Genomic DNA, 15,732 nt, shown 5'->3' on the forward strand with positions numbered 1-15,732 from the left:
GGAGTCCGTTCGTGTACCCCGGCACCCGCTGTCATCGCCGTAGTGCCTGCAAATCTCAGTGCCCTACTGCCTGGTGATGTCCCCCGGTGTCCCCTAGCGCCGGTGCGGCGGGACTGCAAGTCCCGGTTCCGTACCGCTTGCTGTGTCCCGGTGCCGGTTGGTGTTTCGGCGCTTCCAAGTTCTAGCACGCGATGTGCTTTTATGTCGTAGTGTCCCCAGTGCCCGGTATCCCCCGGTACCCCCCCGGTGCCGGGACTGCAAGTCCCGTCAAGCCTCGGGCAGGCGTCACGTCCAATGGGGCTCGGGGGGCGGCGCGGCCGGTCGCTGCCTCCACCGCCTCCCGGTGCCGCGGCGCAGAGAGCCCCGGAGCGGCCGCGCGGCGCCGGCCCCGCAGCCCGGCTCTGAGCCGCCCGCCCGGCCCGGCCCGCCCCGCCGCGCCCCGCCGCCCTCAATGAGGTTCTTCCGACTCACCTTCAAGTGCTTCGTGGATTGCTTCTGAACCCCCCCCCTTTCCCCTTTCCCTGTACCCCCCCTTTTCCCTACGGCCAACGGAGCCGTCCCCGACCCACCCGCGCTCCCCGGCCCCCCGCGACATGCCCCCGGTCCCCGCCGATAAGGCCGCCCCGCAGCCACCCGCTGCTGCCCCGCAACGAGACGATGCCGCCGCCGCCGCCGCCGCCGCTGCTGCTGTTGCTCCCGCGGGCTCCGGTAAGCGGGAAACGACGGGGGAGGGATGAGGTTGGGAATAGCGGGGGGGAAAAGGGGGGGGGGGGAGAGGGGGGAAGGGGAAAAGGGGGGGTCCACGGCCACGCGCGACCGCGCCGCCGCGGGGTGAGTCACCGCTCTGCATTGTGACGTCACGCGGCCTGACATCTGACGTCACGCTTCGCCGTGCGGTGGGGAACGGAGGAGGCGCGGGGGGGGGGGGGGGTTCCCCCCCCCCCCCCGCGCCTCCTCCGTTCCCCACCGCACGGCCATGGGGTGACAGCACTGTATGGGGTGCCCCCCCCCTCCCATCCCCATCTCAATAGAGACCCGTAGGGAAGCGGAGGGTACGGACCCCCCCACGGCGGGTGAGGAACGGGCAATAACGGCACCGTTAGTGGGACCCCCCGGTCCCCCGAAAGCAACTGCAGCTCCGGAACGGGAGACGTGGGCCCGTCAGATGGATTTCATCATGTCCTGCGTGGGCTTCGCAGTGGGGCTGGGCAACGTCTGGCGCTTCCCTTACCTGTGCTACAAGAACGGCGGAGGTGAGCCCCACAGACACGAAGTGTGTTGGGGGGGAGTCCCCACAGAGTCCTGTGGGGCACCACATGTTGCGTTAGAGCACCCCATAGCGTGTGTGTGGGGGTCACCCCATGATGGGGCCAGCTAGCCGTGCACCTCCCCGTGGTAAGGGCACATCCACGGGGCTCACGGACCACCCCACAGGTGCCTGCTGCAACCCACAAGGATGGGGGGTCCATGGGGAGCCCCCCATCACCTGCCTGCCCTGACCTACATCGGCGAGGGGAGGGCTCAGAGGCTCCTTCCCCATTCGCTGTGCCCAGGGCGGGCGGCACAGGGAGGGAAGGGGGGGTCCGGGGGGGTCCGGGGGGGGCGGCGGCGGCTGAGCCGGCCCCGTTCCCTCCTTCCCCGGTCCCAGGCGTCTTCCTCATCCCGTACCTCATCATTGTCTTCGTGGGCGGCATTCCCGTCTTCTTCCTGGAGGTGGCCTTGGGGCAGTTCATGAAGCAGGGGGGCATCGCCGCTTGGAACATCGCCCCCCTCTTCAAGGGTAACGCTGTGCCCTGCCTGCACCCCGCACCCTGCCCATGCCCTGCCTGCACCCTGCCTGTGGCCCCGTGCGCCCGCAGCACCGAGGACACCGTCTGCCTGCGCCCTGCCCACACCCTGCCTGCTCCTGTGTACCTTGTCCACGTCCCGTTGCTCCCCTGCACCCTGGCCAAGGGCGGCAGCTGCCTGTCCCTGTGTCCCGTGCCATCCTGCACTGCCCTGCCTGCCGCTGTGGCTCGCTGCCTGCTGCTGCCAGCCTCCCCAGGGCATCCCTGGGGCTGACAGATCCTGGTGCTATGTGGCTATCCCCATCCTGTCCTGCCTGCGGCTGCCAGATTCCCGTGTCCCATCCCCAACAGCTCCCCCGGTCCCATCCCTACCAGCTCCTCCTTTCCCATCCCTACCGGCTCCTCCTTTCCCCTCCCCACCAGCTCCCCCTCTCCCCTCCCCATCAGCTCCCTCTGTCCCCTCCTCACCAGCTCCCCCCTGTCCTACCTTGAGCTGCTCCGTGTTGTCACCATGTCCTGCCCTATCCCTGCCTGCACCCCTCATCCCACCCCAGGCTCTGCCGTGGATGCCCACAGGCTCTGACCTCCCTGTGCCACAGGTCTGGGTCTGGCTTCCATGGTGATCGTCTTCTTCTGCAACTCCTACTACATCATGATCCTGGTGTGGGGACTCTACTACCTGGTGCACTCGCTGACGGACACGCTGCCCTGGGCCACGTGCGGCCACCCCTGGAACACGGAGCAGTGCACTGAGCTCTTCCACTTCGAGCTCTGCTACAATGCCAGCATCAATGCCACCGCCGAGCTCTTCAACGTCAGCTGTGCAGACATGGGCAACAAGCGCTCACCCGTCATCGAGTTTTGGGAGTGAGTGTGGGCACCACGAGGGCTGTCCTGGGGCTGGTGCCATCGCCCCAGTGCTCAGCACGGCCCCGCTCTGCAGGAACAAGGTGCTGCGGCTCTCGGGGGCCCTCAGCGAGCCGGGGGAGATGAACTGGCAGATGATCCTCTGCTTGATCGCTACCTGGGTCATCGTCTACTTCTGCATCTGGAAGGGCGTCAAGTCAACCGGGAAGGTGATGCTGGTGGCAGGGAGAATGCATTGGAGCCACCAGCACACTGGCACTGCTGGCTCCTGTGCCACAGCCCTTGGGGTGCAAGACCCCTTGTCCCACATCTGTCTGCTGGGGACGTTCCTGAGCCCTGATCCCTTTGTGGCACACGATGGAGAGCCCCCAGCCTAGGTGAGGGTCTCCCCAGCACCCTCTCCTCTGCAGGTCGTCTACTTCACAGCACTCTTCCCCTACGTGGTCCTCATCCTGCTGCTGGTCCATGGGGTGACACTGCCTGGGGCGCTGGGTGGCATCATCTACTACCTGAAACCCGACTGGTCCAAGCTGGCCGAGGCGCAGGTGAGGGCAGTGGAGAGGGCAGGAGGAGAAGGCGACCCCCCTAACACTTTCCTTGCTCCCCAACACCCTCCCTCGCACCCAGGTCTGGATTGATGCTGGCACCCAGATCTTCTTCTCCTACGCCATCGGTCTGGGTGCTCTGACGGCGCTGGGCAGCTACAACCGCTTCCACAACAACTGCTACAGGTAGTGCTGCACCGGCTGTGGGTGTCCCCTCCAGCGCATGTCCCCCCTGGTGCCCCCTGACCCGCTCTGCCCACAGGGACGCCTACATCCTGGCCGTGATCAACAGCTCCACCAGCTTCTTTGCCGGCTTCGTTGTCTTCTCCGTGCTGGGCTTCATGGCATCCGAGCAAGGCGTGGACATCTCCAAGGTGGCCGAGTCCGGTGAGTGCTGGGCAGTGGTGACACCGGTGCCGTGTCCCCTGTGTCCCACCCCATGGTGTCACTGCTGACCCCGCTCTCCCACAGGCCCTGGGCTGGCTTTCATCGCCTACCCCAAAGCCGTGACGCTGATGCCCTTGTCCCCGCTTTGGGCCACGCTCTTCTTCTTCATGCTCCTCGTGCTGGGGCTGGACAGCCAGGTGCAGGGCGGGCAGGGGGGACAGGGATGGGCAGGGGCACGGGGTGGTGCGGCCCCGCTGAGCCCCGCTCTCTGCCACAGTTTGTCGGCGTGGAGGGTTTCATCACGGGCATCCTGGACATGTTCCCCCAGCCAGGGGCTGGCTCGCTGCGCCGCGAGCTCACCGCTGCGCTCTGCTGCATCATCTTCTGCCTCATCGACCTCTCCATGGTCACAGAGGTGGGATGATGGAACCTTGGGCCCCGGCGTGGGGTGGGAGATCCCTGGGGTGCTGCACCCACAGAGGGTGCCCGTTGTCACCAGTGTGCTGTGGGAGCTCAGAGTGTCCATGGAATGCGGAGAGCCCATGGCAGTGGGACACCGGTGACGTGCCCCTGCCGGTGTCAGGGTGCCTGGCACAGCCCTGGTGACACGCGGTGTCCTGGCAGGGTGGCATGTACGTGTTCCAGCTCTTTGACAACTACTCGGCCAGCGGGATCACGCTGCTGTGGCAAGCGTTCTGGGAGTGCGTGGTCATTGCCTGGGTCTATGGTGAGGCCAGGAGGACATGGGGAGGGGGTCACACAAGGGGACATGGGTGCTCTATGGGGCTGACCTCCTTCTCCCCATAGGTGCCGACCGCTTCATGGATGACGTGGCCCGTATGATTGGCTACCGGCCTCTGCCCTTCATGAAGTGGTGCTGGGCTGTGGTGACGCCGCTGGTCTGCGTGGTGAGCGGGGCTGACACATGTGTTCATGTGTGTCCTCTCATGTCCTCGCGTGTCCCCGCTGCCACGGGCACTGAGCTCCCCCAGGCGGCTGCTTTGGGCACGGCAGCCACGGGGTGACACGCGTGTCAGGGTCATGGGGCAGGACGCGTGTCAGGGTCACGGGGTGACGTACGTGTCAGGGTCATGGGGTGACACGCATGGGGGGTCTGTGGCTGCCATCCCCTGGCCCGCAGGACCTCATCCCAGTCTCTGTACCCAGGGCATCTTCGTGTTCCACGTGGTGAACTACAAGCCGCTGACCTACAACAAGACATACGTGTACCCGTGGTGGGGGGAGGCCATTGGCTGGGTCCTGGCTCTCTCCTCCATGCTCTGCATCCCCTGCACCCTACTCTACAAGCTCCTGCGCTGCAAAGGCTCCCTGCGCGAGGTGAGGGGGCTCCAGCCCACCCCTCTGCGCTGTCCCTGTTCCCCCCTCCCATCCCCCTTCCAGTCCCATCCCCATTCGAATCCCAGCACTGTCCATGTTGCCACATCAGTCCCATGCCCAGCCAAATCCCATCCCTGTCCCCATCACTGTCTAACTCCAAGCCTCACCTGAATTCCATTCTTGCTTAGGTCACTGTCTCAGTCCCTTCCCCATCCGAATCCAATCTCTATCCCTCTTACTTCCCGACAAATCCTGTCCCTAGCTCATAATTGTCTCAACCCTGTCTCCATCTCATCCCTGTTCTCTTCTCAATCCCATTTCAATCCCTTTGCTATCCTAGATGCACCCACATTCCCATCCAAGTCTCTTTCCTGTGCTTATCACTCTCCCATAAAAATCCCATCCCTGTCCCCATCACTGTCACACTCCCAACCTCACCCATGTGAGACACCCAAGTGAGACATTGCTTTCTTAATCCCATCACCATCTCAGTCCCATCCCTGCCTCAATCTCTTTTCAATCCCTTCCTCATCCCGGTCTCACCTCCATCCCCATCCAAATCCCCACCCCATGCACCAGGGACGCACCGTGTCAGGTCGGGGCTGTCCCCATGCACTGACACAAGGTCCCCGCAGCGCTGGCAGCTCCTGACCACTCCAATCTGGGGCCACCACCACCTGGAGTACCTGACACCCGAGGCAGAAGCCAAACTGCTGGCCCCAGAGCCCCCCAAGGAGAAGGCGACGCTCTTCGAGACTGTGATCTGAGCACGGGGAGGGTCGCGCTGCTCCCGCCTGCCATAGCAATAATGCCAGCACTGCCTCCCACAGCCCTGCCCCGTGCCCCCCGCACCACCCCGGCCCCCCAGCCTCGCTGCAGGGAGGGGTTCATGGGAGCCAGGGAGCCGGGGTGGCTGCGGGGAGCAGGAGGGGTCCCCGGGCTGGGGGGGGGGGGGGGGGAAGGAGAGCGGGGCAGCCCCTGGGGGCTGGTGGGGAGGCTGCAGGTTTGGGGGTGGGGAGCAAGGGACAGCCCAACCCCGGCCCCACCCGGCCCCCCGCGGCCCCCCGCTCACTAACCGCTTCCTGTAGCGTTTGTCTGGTGTAACCCCGACCGCCCCGACATCTGGCAATAAACTGGGAGACCCTGGCAGCACCGGCACTGCGGCATGGGAGGGATGGGGGGGATTTGGGGTGTGGGACAGGGGCTTGGGGGCTCAGGGGTGTGGGTTCCATTCTTGGGGTGACTCAGAGGGGACAGGCAGCAGGCGCTGTGGGGTCTCCATCCTCTTCCATTGCAGGATGTACCAAACCCAGGTTTCCCTACGGGACTGAGGCACCCCATGTAGATAGGGTTGGCTCTGCTTTCAAGTCCCAAGGGATGGATTTCAGCTACTGGGGGCTTTGAGGGTCCTGGCTGTCCTCAGACCATAGTGGGGTTGCAGGGGGTCCGTCAGGATCCAGCCATACCCCACTGGGAGCCACTTGTGTTGACTTCGGAGTTCTCTGCTCCCTGTGCTGTGCCTCAGGGACGGTTCTGGGATGAGGAGGAATGAGGAGAGATGAGGGGATGAGGCAGCCCTTGAGCCCCATTATGTAGCTGGGAGAACCTAGAGGCTCAAGCTGCCTGCACCCAGTCCCAGTGGGGTGCCAGCCGGGGGGTGCACGTGCCGTGTATCGCATCCCACAGCTCCAGCCCATGCCATGGGGACCTGCACGGTGCCATGAGGAAGCCCCTGGCACGCCGTGCTGGGGTGGCTGCCAACTGTCCCTGTGCCCTGGCTGCGTGTCAGCATCCTGATGTGCCCGGTGCTGGCACTCATTGCTGTCCAGCAGCACCGTGGGCACCCCACGTCTCTGCACTGCCCGTGGAAGGACAAGGAGGGAGAGGTGCCAGCATCTGCCTGGGCCAACCTGGAGCACTGGGGCAGCATGGCTATGCCAGGGGGGTATGTTCTGCCCCTTCGGGGTCATTGGGGTGCCAAAGGGGCTTGTCTCGGGGAGAGCAGGCAGTTCCTGCCCCACCGGCAACACGCACCGTAATTAGCAGGGGCAGGGCGGAAGTACCGGCGCTAATTGGGGATGACTCGTTAGTGCTGGAGCGCCGCATGCCCGGGGCACGGCTGGACTTTCCGGCAGGGCTGGTCTGCGGGACCGGTTGACATCCCATCCCGGTGCACCGGGGCCTGGCCGGGTCCCCGTCATCACCTCCCCTTCGTGTCACAGCACGTCCCGTCCCACCACCCTCTGTAAAAGACTGGTGGTGGTGGTGAGAGCAGGTGGAGGCAGGCAAAGAAGAAGCAGAGACAGGGATCAGGGGCAGTTGGGGCACCAATTGCTTCCCCCACGGGTTCCCTGGAGCCCCCAGCCGGGTGCCATGAACCGGATCACGGTGTACGAGCGTGCCAACTTCGAGGGGCTGAGCCGGGAGTTCACCTGCGACGTGCCCGATCTGCACGAGCTGGATTTCGGGGACTGCATCTCCTCCCTGAAGGTGGTGGGGCAGCCCTGGATCGCCTACACAGACCCCAAGTACGAGGGGCAGCCGCACGCCTTTGAGGAGGGTGAGTACCCCTCCATAGAGCGACCCAACAGCTTCTCAGCCCTGCGCCTTGTGCACCACGACCTGGGGGACCCCCAGATCACCCTCTATGAACACCCCAACTTCCAAGGTGCCTGCAAGGTGGTGACGGAGGAGACCAACTTGGCGTACGGGTACTTCAATGACCGGGTGGCATCTCACGTGGTGCAGCGAGGGGTCTGGCTGCTGTACCAGCACCCCGGCCGTGGCGGCTGGCACTGCCTGGCGTGGCCCGGTGAGCGTCTCGCTGACTACAAACTAGAGCTGAACTTCCAGTCTCGGCTGTCCCACCTGCGCCCGCTGCGGCCGGGGCGGCCCCAGGTCTCGGCACGTCTCCTCTGGAAGGAGAAGCGGGTAGAGGAGGAGCGGGAGGTGCTGGTGGATGAGGTAGAGGGGGTGAATGAGACGGAGTCGGAGCAAGTGCTGGCGGCCAGCAGCAGCCGGGAGTACGGCACCACGCTCTGGCAGAGCTTCCACTTCAGCAACGCCACCAGCCTCAAAGCCGGGCTGTCCTTCACGCTTACCGTGGAAGCCTCCAATATCTTCACGGTGCAGAAAGGACACAGCGAATCCAGCACCCGCCGGGAGCGGGTGGAAGTGCAGCTCCCGGCTAAGATTCCCCCGCGCACGGCACTCAGCATCCAGGTCTTGCGGAAGGAGGTGACGCTGTCGGTGCCGGTCCTGCTCACCATCACCCAGAATGAAACCGTGCGTACGGAGATGGGCGAGTACCGCAGCGTCTCCGGTACCAACATCAGTGCCCGCTATAGCTTGAAGCCTCTGCCGGCGGCAGGCAAGAAGCAGGCAGCCGCTGAGGGGACAGAGCTGGCGCCGGACACCGGGATGGAGCTGTAGCTGTGTGGGATCCCCGGGGACACCGGCGCTGCCTGTCCACGGAGGAGCCAGGACTCGCCTTTTCTGGCCGTATCCGGGGGCTCTGGCCGCAAGGACCTGGCGGTGCCTCTTCCCTTTAGGGGCTGCTTTTAGCCAATAAACCCGCTTTCCTAACCGCCCGGATCTGTGGCTGCTGGGGCCGGGGTGGGCTTGCGGGAATGGGAGACACAGGGGTGGGAGAGCTGGGGGACACCGGGCTGAGGGACACTGGGGAGAGATGGATGAGCTGGGGACAGAGGGCTAGGGGGCCTCCGTGCTGGGGAAGTTGGGGGTACACTGGGGTGGGAAGGACACCGGGCTGGGAAAGCCAGGGGATTCCGGTCTGTGGGAGCCGGGAGACACTGGGAAGAGCTGGGGACAGAGGGCTGGGGGGGGCACCAGACTGGGGAGACACCAGGCTTGGGGGGCCAAGGGATGCTGGGCTGGGAGAGCCGGGGGGCAATGGGCTGAGGAAAGCGGACATTGCACCGGGGAGACAGCGGGGCAGGGGGTGCAGGAGCTGCGGGGACACGGGTTTGGAGCGAACACGGGTCTGGGGGAGCCGCCGATGCTGCGGGGCAGGGCGGTGCGGGAGGAGGGAGGTGCGGGAGGGCGTGGCCTGCAGCAAGCAGAGGCCCCGCCCCCAGCCCCGCCCCCCACGTGGCTGCCCCTGCTGCCTGTCTCTTTAAATGATGCAACAGCCTGCACGCTTGGCCCCGCCCCCTGCGCGCCTATTGGTGGAGCCGGCTCCGAGCTCCCCCCATCCTACTTCCCAAGTCAAGCGACTCTCGCTGCCGATTGGCTCAAGCTGTGACAGCGACACGCCCTCCCCGCCCCGATTGGCTGGGTGTAGCCACGCCTCCCGGAGCGGGCGGTGGCGGTGGCGGCAGCATGGCGGCAGCGGCGGGGACGATGGCGCCGGAGGAGGCGGAAGAAGCGCTCGGGCTGTTCACCGGCATCGGCCTCAGCGAGGCCAAAGCGCGAGAGACGCTGCGGAACGGGGCGCTCAGCGCTCTGCTGCGCCGCGCAGTGCTGCAGGTGCGCCCGCCGCGGACCACAGCTCGGTCACTCGGTCCCCCGGGTCCCTCGGTTCCCCGATCCCCCGGTTCCCCGATCCCCCGGTCCCGGGTCACTCAGTCCCCCGCTTCCCAGACCTCCCGGTTCCCGGTACAGCGCCGTTACCCCAGGGACCCTGCCTCTTCCCCGGGATCCCCACCCCGGCTTCACCGAGCAGCCTCAGCCCTTGGCATTCACACCCCCCCAGCCCCGGGGCCGCCGTTTCACCGGTGCTGGGCCCCGGTCCCGCGCTGACACTTCCTCCGAACGGTCGCGGCAGGCTCAGAGCGCACTGGGCCCGGCCCTGGACAAAGCCACAGGGACGCTGCTGTACAACGCGGCCGCTCGGCTCCGGGACCCGAAGCACCTCGGTTTCCTCGTCGGCTACATCGCCCGCAGGGAGATCCTCACCGACCTGCAGCTCAGCGGTACCGTGCAGCGCCGGGACCCCCACCCCGGTACCGGTGGGGATGTCCCCGTTCATCACCCCCTCTCTGTCCCCAGCCGCCCTGGAGTACGTGCGGAACCACCCCCTGGAGCCTCTGGATGCGGCGGACTTCGAGCAAGCCTGCGGCGTGGGGGTCTGCATCACCCCTGAGCAGATCGAGGAGGCGGTGAGAGGGGCTGGAGGGGCACCGTGAAGGACACTGTGCCATGCTCCTGCTTGCCCTGCTCACCCCAGCGTCCTTGTTCTGCTCCCCAGGTAGAGGCAGTGATCAGCCAGCACCGAGCGGAACTGCTGGCCGAGCGCTACCACTTCAACATGGGGCTGCTGATGGGTGAGTGTGGGGCGCCGGGGCAGACTCTGCCATTGCTGCTGCCTCCTTCCTGTACCCTGAGAGCCAGCCCTTTGCCATGGGCTGCACCAGCCCCAGCTGTTGTGCCACATCCACTGCAGGCAGGGCTGAGGGTGGCGGCTGTGATGCCCTGTACCAGGGACAGCCCTGGGGCTGCCTCCAGCCACTCTCTGTGGCTGTGCCCCTTGCCCATGGGGTGCCCTGTCTGCAGGGGAGGCGCGGAGCCGGCTGCGTTGGGCCGATGGGAAGACCATCAAGAACGAGGTGGACCTGCAGGTGGGTGTGAGGGCAGCGGGTCAGGGGTGCTTGGGGTGGTGTCCCCTCTTGGTGCCATGCTCAGTGTGGGACATCCTGGCCTGTCCCATGGGAGGGACTGGTGCTGGACACATCCTGCAGGGCTGGCTGAGGGTTACCTTCAGGACTTGGGGCACCAGGAGCCTTTTCTACTTCTGTTTGTGTTTCTTTTCTCCAGGTGCTGCATTTGCTGGGTCCAAAGACAGAAGCTGACCTGGAAAAGAAACCAAAGGTGGGGATGAGGAGAAGGGAGAGGCTGGGCATTGGGATGGTGTTTTCCAGCTGAGTGACAAGGCAGGAGCCCAATAGCTGCTCTGGGCTCAGCTGCCACCATGAGGAGCCCTGGGGGCAGTAGCCTGGGCGAGGAGGGGAAGGTGCGTACTTGGGATGGGCACTCAGGATGTTGTGCTGGTCCTTGCAGGCTACAAAGGCCCGGCCAGCCCCAGTGGAGAAGCAGAAGGCAGCTGTGGTGGAGAACGGTAAGAGACTGTCCTTCCATGGGCAGCTTCCCTAGCCCTTTGGGACCTGCCTCCTGTCCCTGCTCAGCCCTGTCTCTCCCTGCAGGCGAGGTGGGCACAGAGACACGGTCCCTGCTGGAGCAGCTGCGGGGAGAAGCCCTCAAATTCCACAAGCCAGGTGAGTGCGAGGAGACACCACCATGTGTGTGGGACCAGCCTGGCCCCGTGTCCTTCCTCACCACTGCTGGGCTTGGCTCAGTTTGGGTGCTGCAGCTCTGAGCGTCTTCTGCCCGCAGGAGAGAACTACAAGACGGAGGGTTATGTGGTGACCCCCAACACCATGGCTCTGCTGAAGCAGCACTTGGCAATCACGGGTGGGCAGGTAAGGCTGTGTCCCCCAGGCCAGCAGTTCTCTGTGGTGGTGGCACTGATGTGCCATGCTCTGGTTGGGTGGTGGGTTGGCTGGGGGACACTCAGCTCAGTGTGGACATGCACCCCTATGGTATGGGGAGCTCTGTGGAATCGTGGAGGAATCATGTCAGTGCTCCCAGAGGTGTCCCTTTCCTTCCTGCAGGTGCGGACACGGTTCCCTCCTGAGCCCAATGGGATCCTGCACATCGGCCATGCCAAAGCCATCAACTTCAACTTTGGCTATGCCAAGGTGAGAAGCTCCTCAGCTCCTGCCTGCCCTGTCTGCTTGGCCTGTCCCTGTGGTCCCTCAGGGAGTGGCTGCTCACTGTCCCTGTCCCCAGGCCAATGGTGGCGTGTGCTTCCTGCGCTATGATGACACCAACCCCGAGAAGGAGGAGGAGAAGTACTTCACTGCCATCCTGGACATGGTCGAGTGGCTGGGTACGGCTTGGGATGGGGCGGGCAGGGTCAGGCCAAGTGCTGCTGGGGACGTCCCTGCACGCAAGTCCTGCTGCTGTGTCCTGGGGGCGCATCCAACTGTTGGGTTTCCCCCATCCCCACAGGCTACCAGCCCTATGCAGTGACCCATGCATCAGATTACTTTGACCAGCTCTACACTTGGGCCCTGGAGCTCATTCGCAGGTGAGTGTTCTGGGGCAGTATGGATGTGCCAGCATGGTGCAGATGTCCTGTGCCATGGCCAGGGTTCCCCCTCACCCAGGGGATGGGTCACTCGTGTCTGGTGATGGTGGTTTCTCTCCATAGGGGCCAGGCATACGTCTGCCATCAGAAGGTTGAGGAGATCAAGGGCCACAACCCACCACCCTCTCCATGGCGGGACCGGCCGGTGGAGGAGTCACTCCTGCTCTTCGAGGTACTCCTGCCTGGGCACAGGTGATGTGTGCCCGTGGGGTCTGGGTCCATGGCTCAGCTCACAGCTTCCCCCTGCTCCACAGGACATGCGGAAGGGCAAGTTTGGGGAGGGGGAGGCCACGCTGCGGATGAAGCTGGTGATGGAGGATGGGAAGATGGACCCTGTCGCGTACCGTGTCAAGTTTACTCCGCACCACCGCACTGGGGACAAGTGGTAGGGAGGGTCTGTGGTGTTGTGGCGTGTGTGGGTCTGCATCTCCTGAAAATGGGGAGGTGATGCAGACTGACTGTGGGGTCTGGCTGTGTCTGCCTTTGCAGGTGCATCTACCCCACATACGACTACACACACTGCCTCTGCGACTCCATCGAGCACATCACGCACTCCCTCTGCACCAAGGAGTTCCAGGCCAGGTGAGTACAGCATGGCCCATGGCTGGGATGGACCTGATGGGGCAGCTAGCCACATCCCAGTGGCTGCCGAAGTGCTGGGGGACAGTGCATCTATGGATGGGTGTGAGGCTGTGTCTCCATTGCAGGCGCTCCTCCTACTTCTGGCTGTGCAATGCACTGGATGTCTACTGCCCTGTGCAGTGGGAGTATGGGCGCCTGAACCTGCTCTACACTGTTGTATCCAAGAGGAAAATCATCCGGCTGGTGGAGACGGGTGCTGTGAGGTAGGAGCGGGGCCAGCAGGCACTGTGGGTCTCACCTAGGGCAGTGCCTGGCTGTCACACAGGGCAATGCCTGGCTGTCACACTGGTGTCTCTTCAGGGACTGGGATGACCCGCGGCTCTTCACGCTGACAGCCCTGCGCCGGCGAGGCTTCCCCCCTGAGGCCATCAACAACTTCTGTGCACGGGTAGGTGCCCGGGACAGGGTGGGATGGGGCAGGTGGATGCGTCCCCTGCACAGTGTGGTGACAGCAGGCTGTCCTGCAGGTTGGTGTGACAGTGGCCCAGGCAACGATGGAGCCGCATCTCCTGGAGGCGTGTGCTCGGGAGGTGCTGAATGAGCAGGCCCCCCGTGCCATGGCCGTCCTGGAGCCCCTCAAGGTCACCATCACCAACTTCCCTGCCTCGAAGGTGAGACTGCTGTGGGATGGGGTGGGAGTGGGGTTCCCAGGGTCAGCATTAACCCCCTCCTTCTCCCCAGGCACTCGAGGTCCTTGTACCCAACTTCCCAGCTGATGAGAGCCGGGGTTTTCACAAAGTGCCCTTCCAACCCACTGTCTACATCGAGGAGACGGACTTCAGGGAGGTGAGCCGGGCACACCGGGCCATGCAGCCCTGCCCTTGCATGGGGAATGGGCTGTGAGTCCTGAACATGCCCCCAGCTCTGATGGGCACCGGGGAAATGGCCCCTGCCCTCAGCTCAGCTGGGACATGTCTGGTGTGTTTGTGTGCTGGGGAACATCCTGCAGCAGCATGGCAATGCAAACAGCACGGGGATGGCAGGAGTTGGGGAGGAAATACAGTCATGGAGACAGAGACATGCTGGAGGGGGGCCTGCTGCCTGTGCTGGGATACCTCATGCAGCCATGAACTCTCCCACAGGAGATGGACAAGGGCTACAAGCGCCTGGCCCCTGGGCAGCCAGTGGGGCTGCGCCACACTGGGTACGTCATTGCTGTCCAGAACGTCATCAAGGTGAGTGGCTCTGCGCACCAGTGACATGAGGATGGGCTGTGGGATGTCAGGACATGGCCGTGCCCCAAAGGGAAGGGACGTGATGGTTGTGTTGGGCTGGGTGCTGAGGGCACAGTGTGGGTGCAGGCTGCCTCTGTGCCCCACACAGTGGGGGAGCTGGTGGTTCGGCCCCGTAACTGCCCTGTGCGATGAGGCTGCAGCCTAGTGGCTCAGTTCATCTCCTCTTCTCCCCCAGGGCACCAGCGGGCGCGTGATGGAGCTGGAGGTGACTTGCACCAAGTCAGATATGGCAGAGAAGCCCAAAGCCTTCATCCACTGGGTGTCGGAGCCACTGGCGTGTGAAGTGCGGCTCTATGAGCGCCTGTGAGTACCCAGTGACACAGAGAGGTGCAGGCACAAGCTCTGCGGGGAAGACGCTGCTTTGGGGTGGCAGGAGCTGCTGCCCCACAGCTGCCATGGGGCACTGTGTCCTCTCACCCCACGGCTTTGTGATGACTCTATCTCATGGCAGGTTTTTGCACAAAAACCCCGAGGACCCATCAGAGGTGCCCGGTGGCTTCTTGAGTGACCTCAACCCTGTGAGTAGCAGCAGGAGCTGGGGCCCTCCTGCACCCACACCTGAGGCACCCCCTTCTCTGTGCCCCCAATCCCTTCCTGCTGTGTCCCTGGGGGCAGAGGGGCTGTGGAGGAGGCAGAGGAGCCCACTGAGCTGCTTCCCCTTGCCAGGACTCCCTGCGTGTGGTCCCCAATGCCCTGGTTGACAGCTCCGTCCTCTCCGCCCGTCCCTTTGACAAGTTCCAGTTTGAACGCCTGGGTTACTTCTCCGTGGATCCCGACAGCAAGGAGGGGAAGGTGAGCGCTGGGAAAGGGGCCATGGGGCTCCTCATCCACCATGGGCTCAGAGCTGACCCTCTGCCTCTCCCCAGATGGTGTTCAACCGGACAGTGACACTGAAGGAGGACCCTGGCAAGGCTTGAGGGACCCGCCGCTGCTGCCCCACTGTGAAGCTGCTTCCTGGGGGGTCCCTGCGCACCCCCAGTGCCGCCGTGCCTTGGTGCAATGCCCCCGGGGTGCCCCACAGCATGGCCTCAATAAACTGAGCATCCCAGCCCTGCGCTGCGCTGTCATTGCAGCGGGGTGCCGGGGGTCTCCAAGGGGGGTCGGGGTCTGTCGGGAGCTGGGGAACCCCCGGGGACAGCGGCTCGGCCCGGGCTGGGGCTGGGTGTGCCGGGGGGGACTGGAGGCGGGTCCCGCGGACCAGCAGTGGGGCAGGCAGTGCGCGGGCAGCGGGACAGTGCGCACGTTGTATACAAACACCGGCCCAGCGCCGGCCCCGCTTAAGGTGGACTCGATGGGGGGGCCCGTGCCCGGCCCCGGGATAGGGGTCTCGGGGATACCCCCGTGGCACCGGTGTGTGCTCCCTGCCCTGACCCCGTAACCGGGAGCCCGGCCCTGCCGCGGGTGCGGGGGGCTCAGCCCGGCCCCACGGGCCACCTTAAGCGGCAGCGGGGACGGGGAGACCGCGCCGAGCACATGGGCACGTTAAAGCAGCCCCGGCTCGGCCTCATGATGCTGGGGGACCCTTCGCTCGTCGGTCCCGCCCGCAGGCAGGGGCAGAGCGCGGCCACCGCCGGTATCGGCCGCGGAAGCCCCAGCGCCCTCCCCGCGGAGCCGCTGCGCGGGGTCTCGGCCAGCTATAGGGCGATGAGGGACCGCGCCCCGGCTGTTGCGGGGTGGGGGGGTGGCGGCCGATCTGGTCCCCTCCCGGCGGCTCCATGGGACCCCGCGTCGGGTGGCGTTCCAAGCCCCCGCACGGACACCGG

The 15,732-nt window shown here is 65.0% G+C and overlaps 3 protein-coding genes across 3 annotated transcripts; all 3 read left to right on the forward strand.

Annotated features, from left to right (window-relative positions):
• Positions 1-371: 371 nt before the first annotated feature.
• Positions 372-6,073, forward strand: SLC6A8 (solute carrier family 6 member 8). The gene is made up of 14 exons (XM_065687767.1): positions 372-708; positions 1,032-1,253; positions 1,649-1,780; positions 2,387-2,654; positions 2,731-2,863; positions 3,065-3,199; positions 3,282-3,385; positions 3,462-3,586; positions 3,671-3,783; positions 3,864-4,001; positions 4,211-4,313; positions 4,394-4,494; positions 4,754-4,924; positions 5,560-6,073. The coding sequence occupies exons 1-14, from the start codon at positions 594-596 to the stop codon at positions 5,689-5,691; spliced, it is 1,992 nt and encodes a 663-aa protein (XP_065543839.1). The 5' UTR covers positions 372-593; the 3' UTR covers positions 5,692-6,073.
• A 672-nt stretch (positions 6,074-6,745) lies between these two features.
• Positions 6,746-8,510, forward strand: LOC136018293 (epidermal differentiation-specific protein-like). The gene has a single exon (XM_065687386.1). It carries the CDS (start codon positions 7,298-7,300, stop codon positions 8,354-8,356), a length of 1,059 nt encoding a protein of 352 aa, XP_065543458.1. The 5' UTR covers positions 6,746-7,297; the 3' UTR covers positions 8,357-8,510.
• A 734-nt stretch (positions 8,511-9,244) lies between these two features.
• On the forward strand, positions 9,245-15,017 carry QARS1 (glutaminyl-tRNA synthetase 1). The gene is made up of 24 exons (XM_065687603.1): positions 9,245-9,412; positions 9,711-9,858; positions 9,935-10,044; positions 10,134-10,209; positions 10,439-10,503; positions 10,700-10,753; positions 10,943-11,000; positions 11,086-11,157; positions 11,276-11,361; positions 11,554-11,640; positions 11,732-11,831; positions 11,954-12,032; positions 12,156-12,264; positions 12,347-12,477; positions 12,582-12,674; positions 12,800-12,937; positions 13,035-13,122; positions 13,202-13,345; positions 13,416-13,520; positions 13,817-13,909; positions 14,145-14,272; positions 14,421-14,487; positions 14,636-14,761; positions 14,836-15,017. The coding sequence occupies exons 1-24, from the start codon at positions 9,266-9,268 to the stop codon at positions 14,884-14,886; spliced, it is 2,355 nt and encodes a 784-aa protein (XP_065543675.1). The 5' UTR covers positions 9,245-9,265; the 3' UTR covers positions 14,887-15,017.
• Positions 15,018-15,732: the final 715 nt, after the last annotated feature.

This window comes from Lathamus discolor, chromosome 7, assembly GCF_037157495.1.
Source record: "Lathamus discolor isolate bLatDis1 chromosome 7, bLatDis1.hap1, whole genome shotgun sequence".
In the NCBI taxonomy this organism is placed as follows: domain Eukaryota; kingdom Metazoa; phylum Chordata; class Aves; order Psittaciformes; family Psittacidae; genus Lathamus; species Lathamus discolor.

Bases quoted from the DNA above. Each gene is read 5' to 3' on its own strand.
- SLC6A8 (XM_065687767.1), top strand. From the start codon at position 594: ATGCCCCCGGTCCCCGCCGATAAGGCCGCCCCGCAGCCACCCGCTGCT. The intron at 1,781-2,386 runs GTAACGCTGTGC...CCTGTGCCACAG, and splicing joins CATCGCCCCCCTCTTCAAGG to GTCTGGGTCTGGCTTCCATG. The intron at 2,864-3,064 runs GTGATGCTGGTG...TCTCCTCTGCAG, and splicing joins GCGTCAAGTCAACCGGGAAG to GTCGTCTACTTCACAGCACT.
- LOC136018293 (XM_065687386.1), top strand. From the start codon at position 7,298: ATGAACCGGATCACGGTGTACGAGCGTGCCAACTTCGAGGGGCTGAGC.
- QARS1 (XM_065687603.1), top strand. From the start codon at position 9,266: ATGGCGGCAGCGGCGGGGACGATGGCGCCGGAGGAGGCGGAAGAAGCG. The intron at 10,504-10,699 runs GTGGGTGTGAGG...TCTTTTCTCCAG, and splicing joins AGAACGAGGTGGACCTGCAG to GTGCTGCATTTGCTGGGTCC. The intron at 11,362-11,553 runs GTAAGGCTGTGT...TCCTTCCTGCAG, and splicing joins TGGCAATCACGGGTGGGCAG to GTGCGGACACGGTTCCCTCC.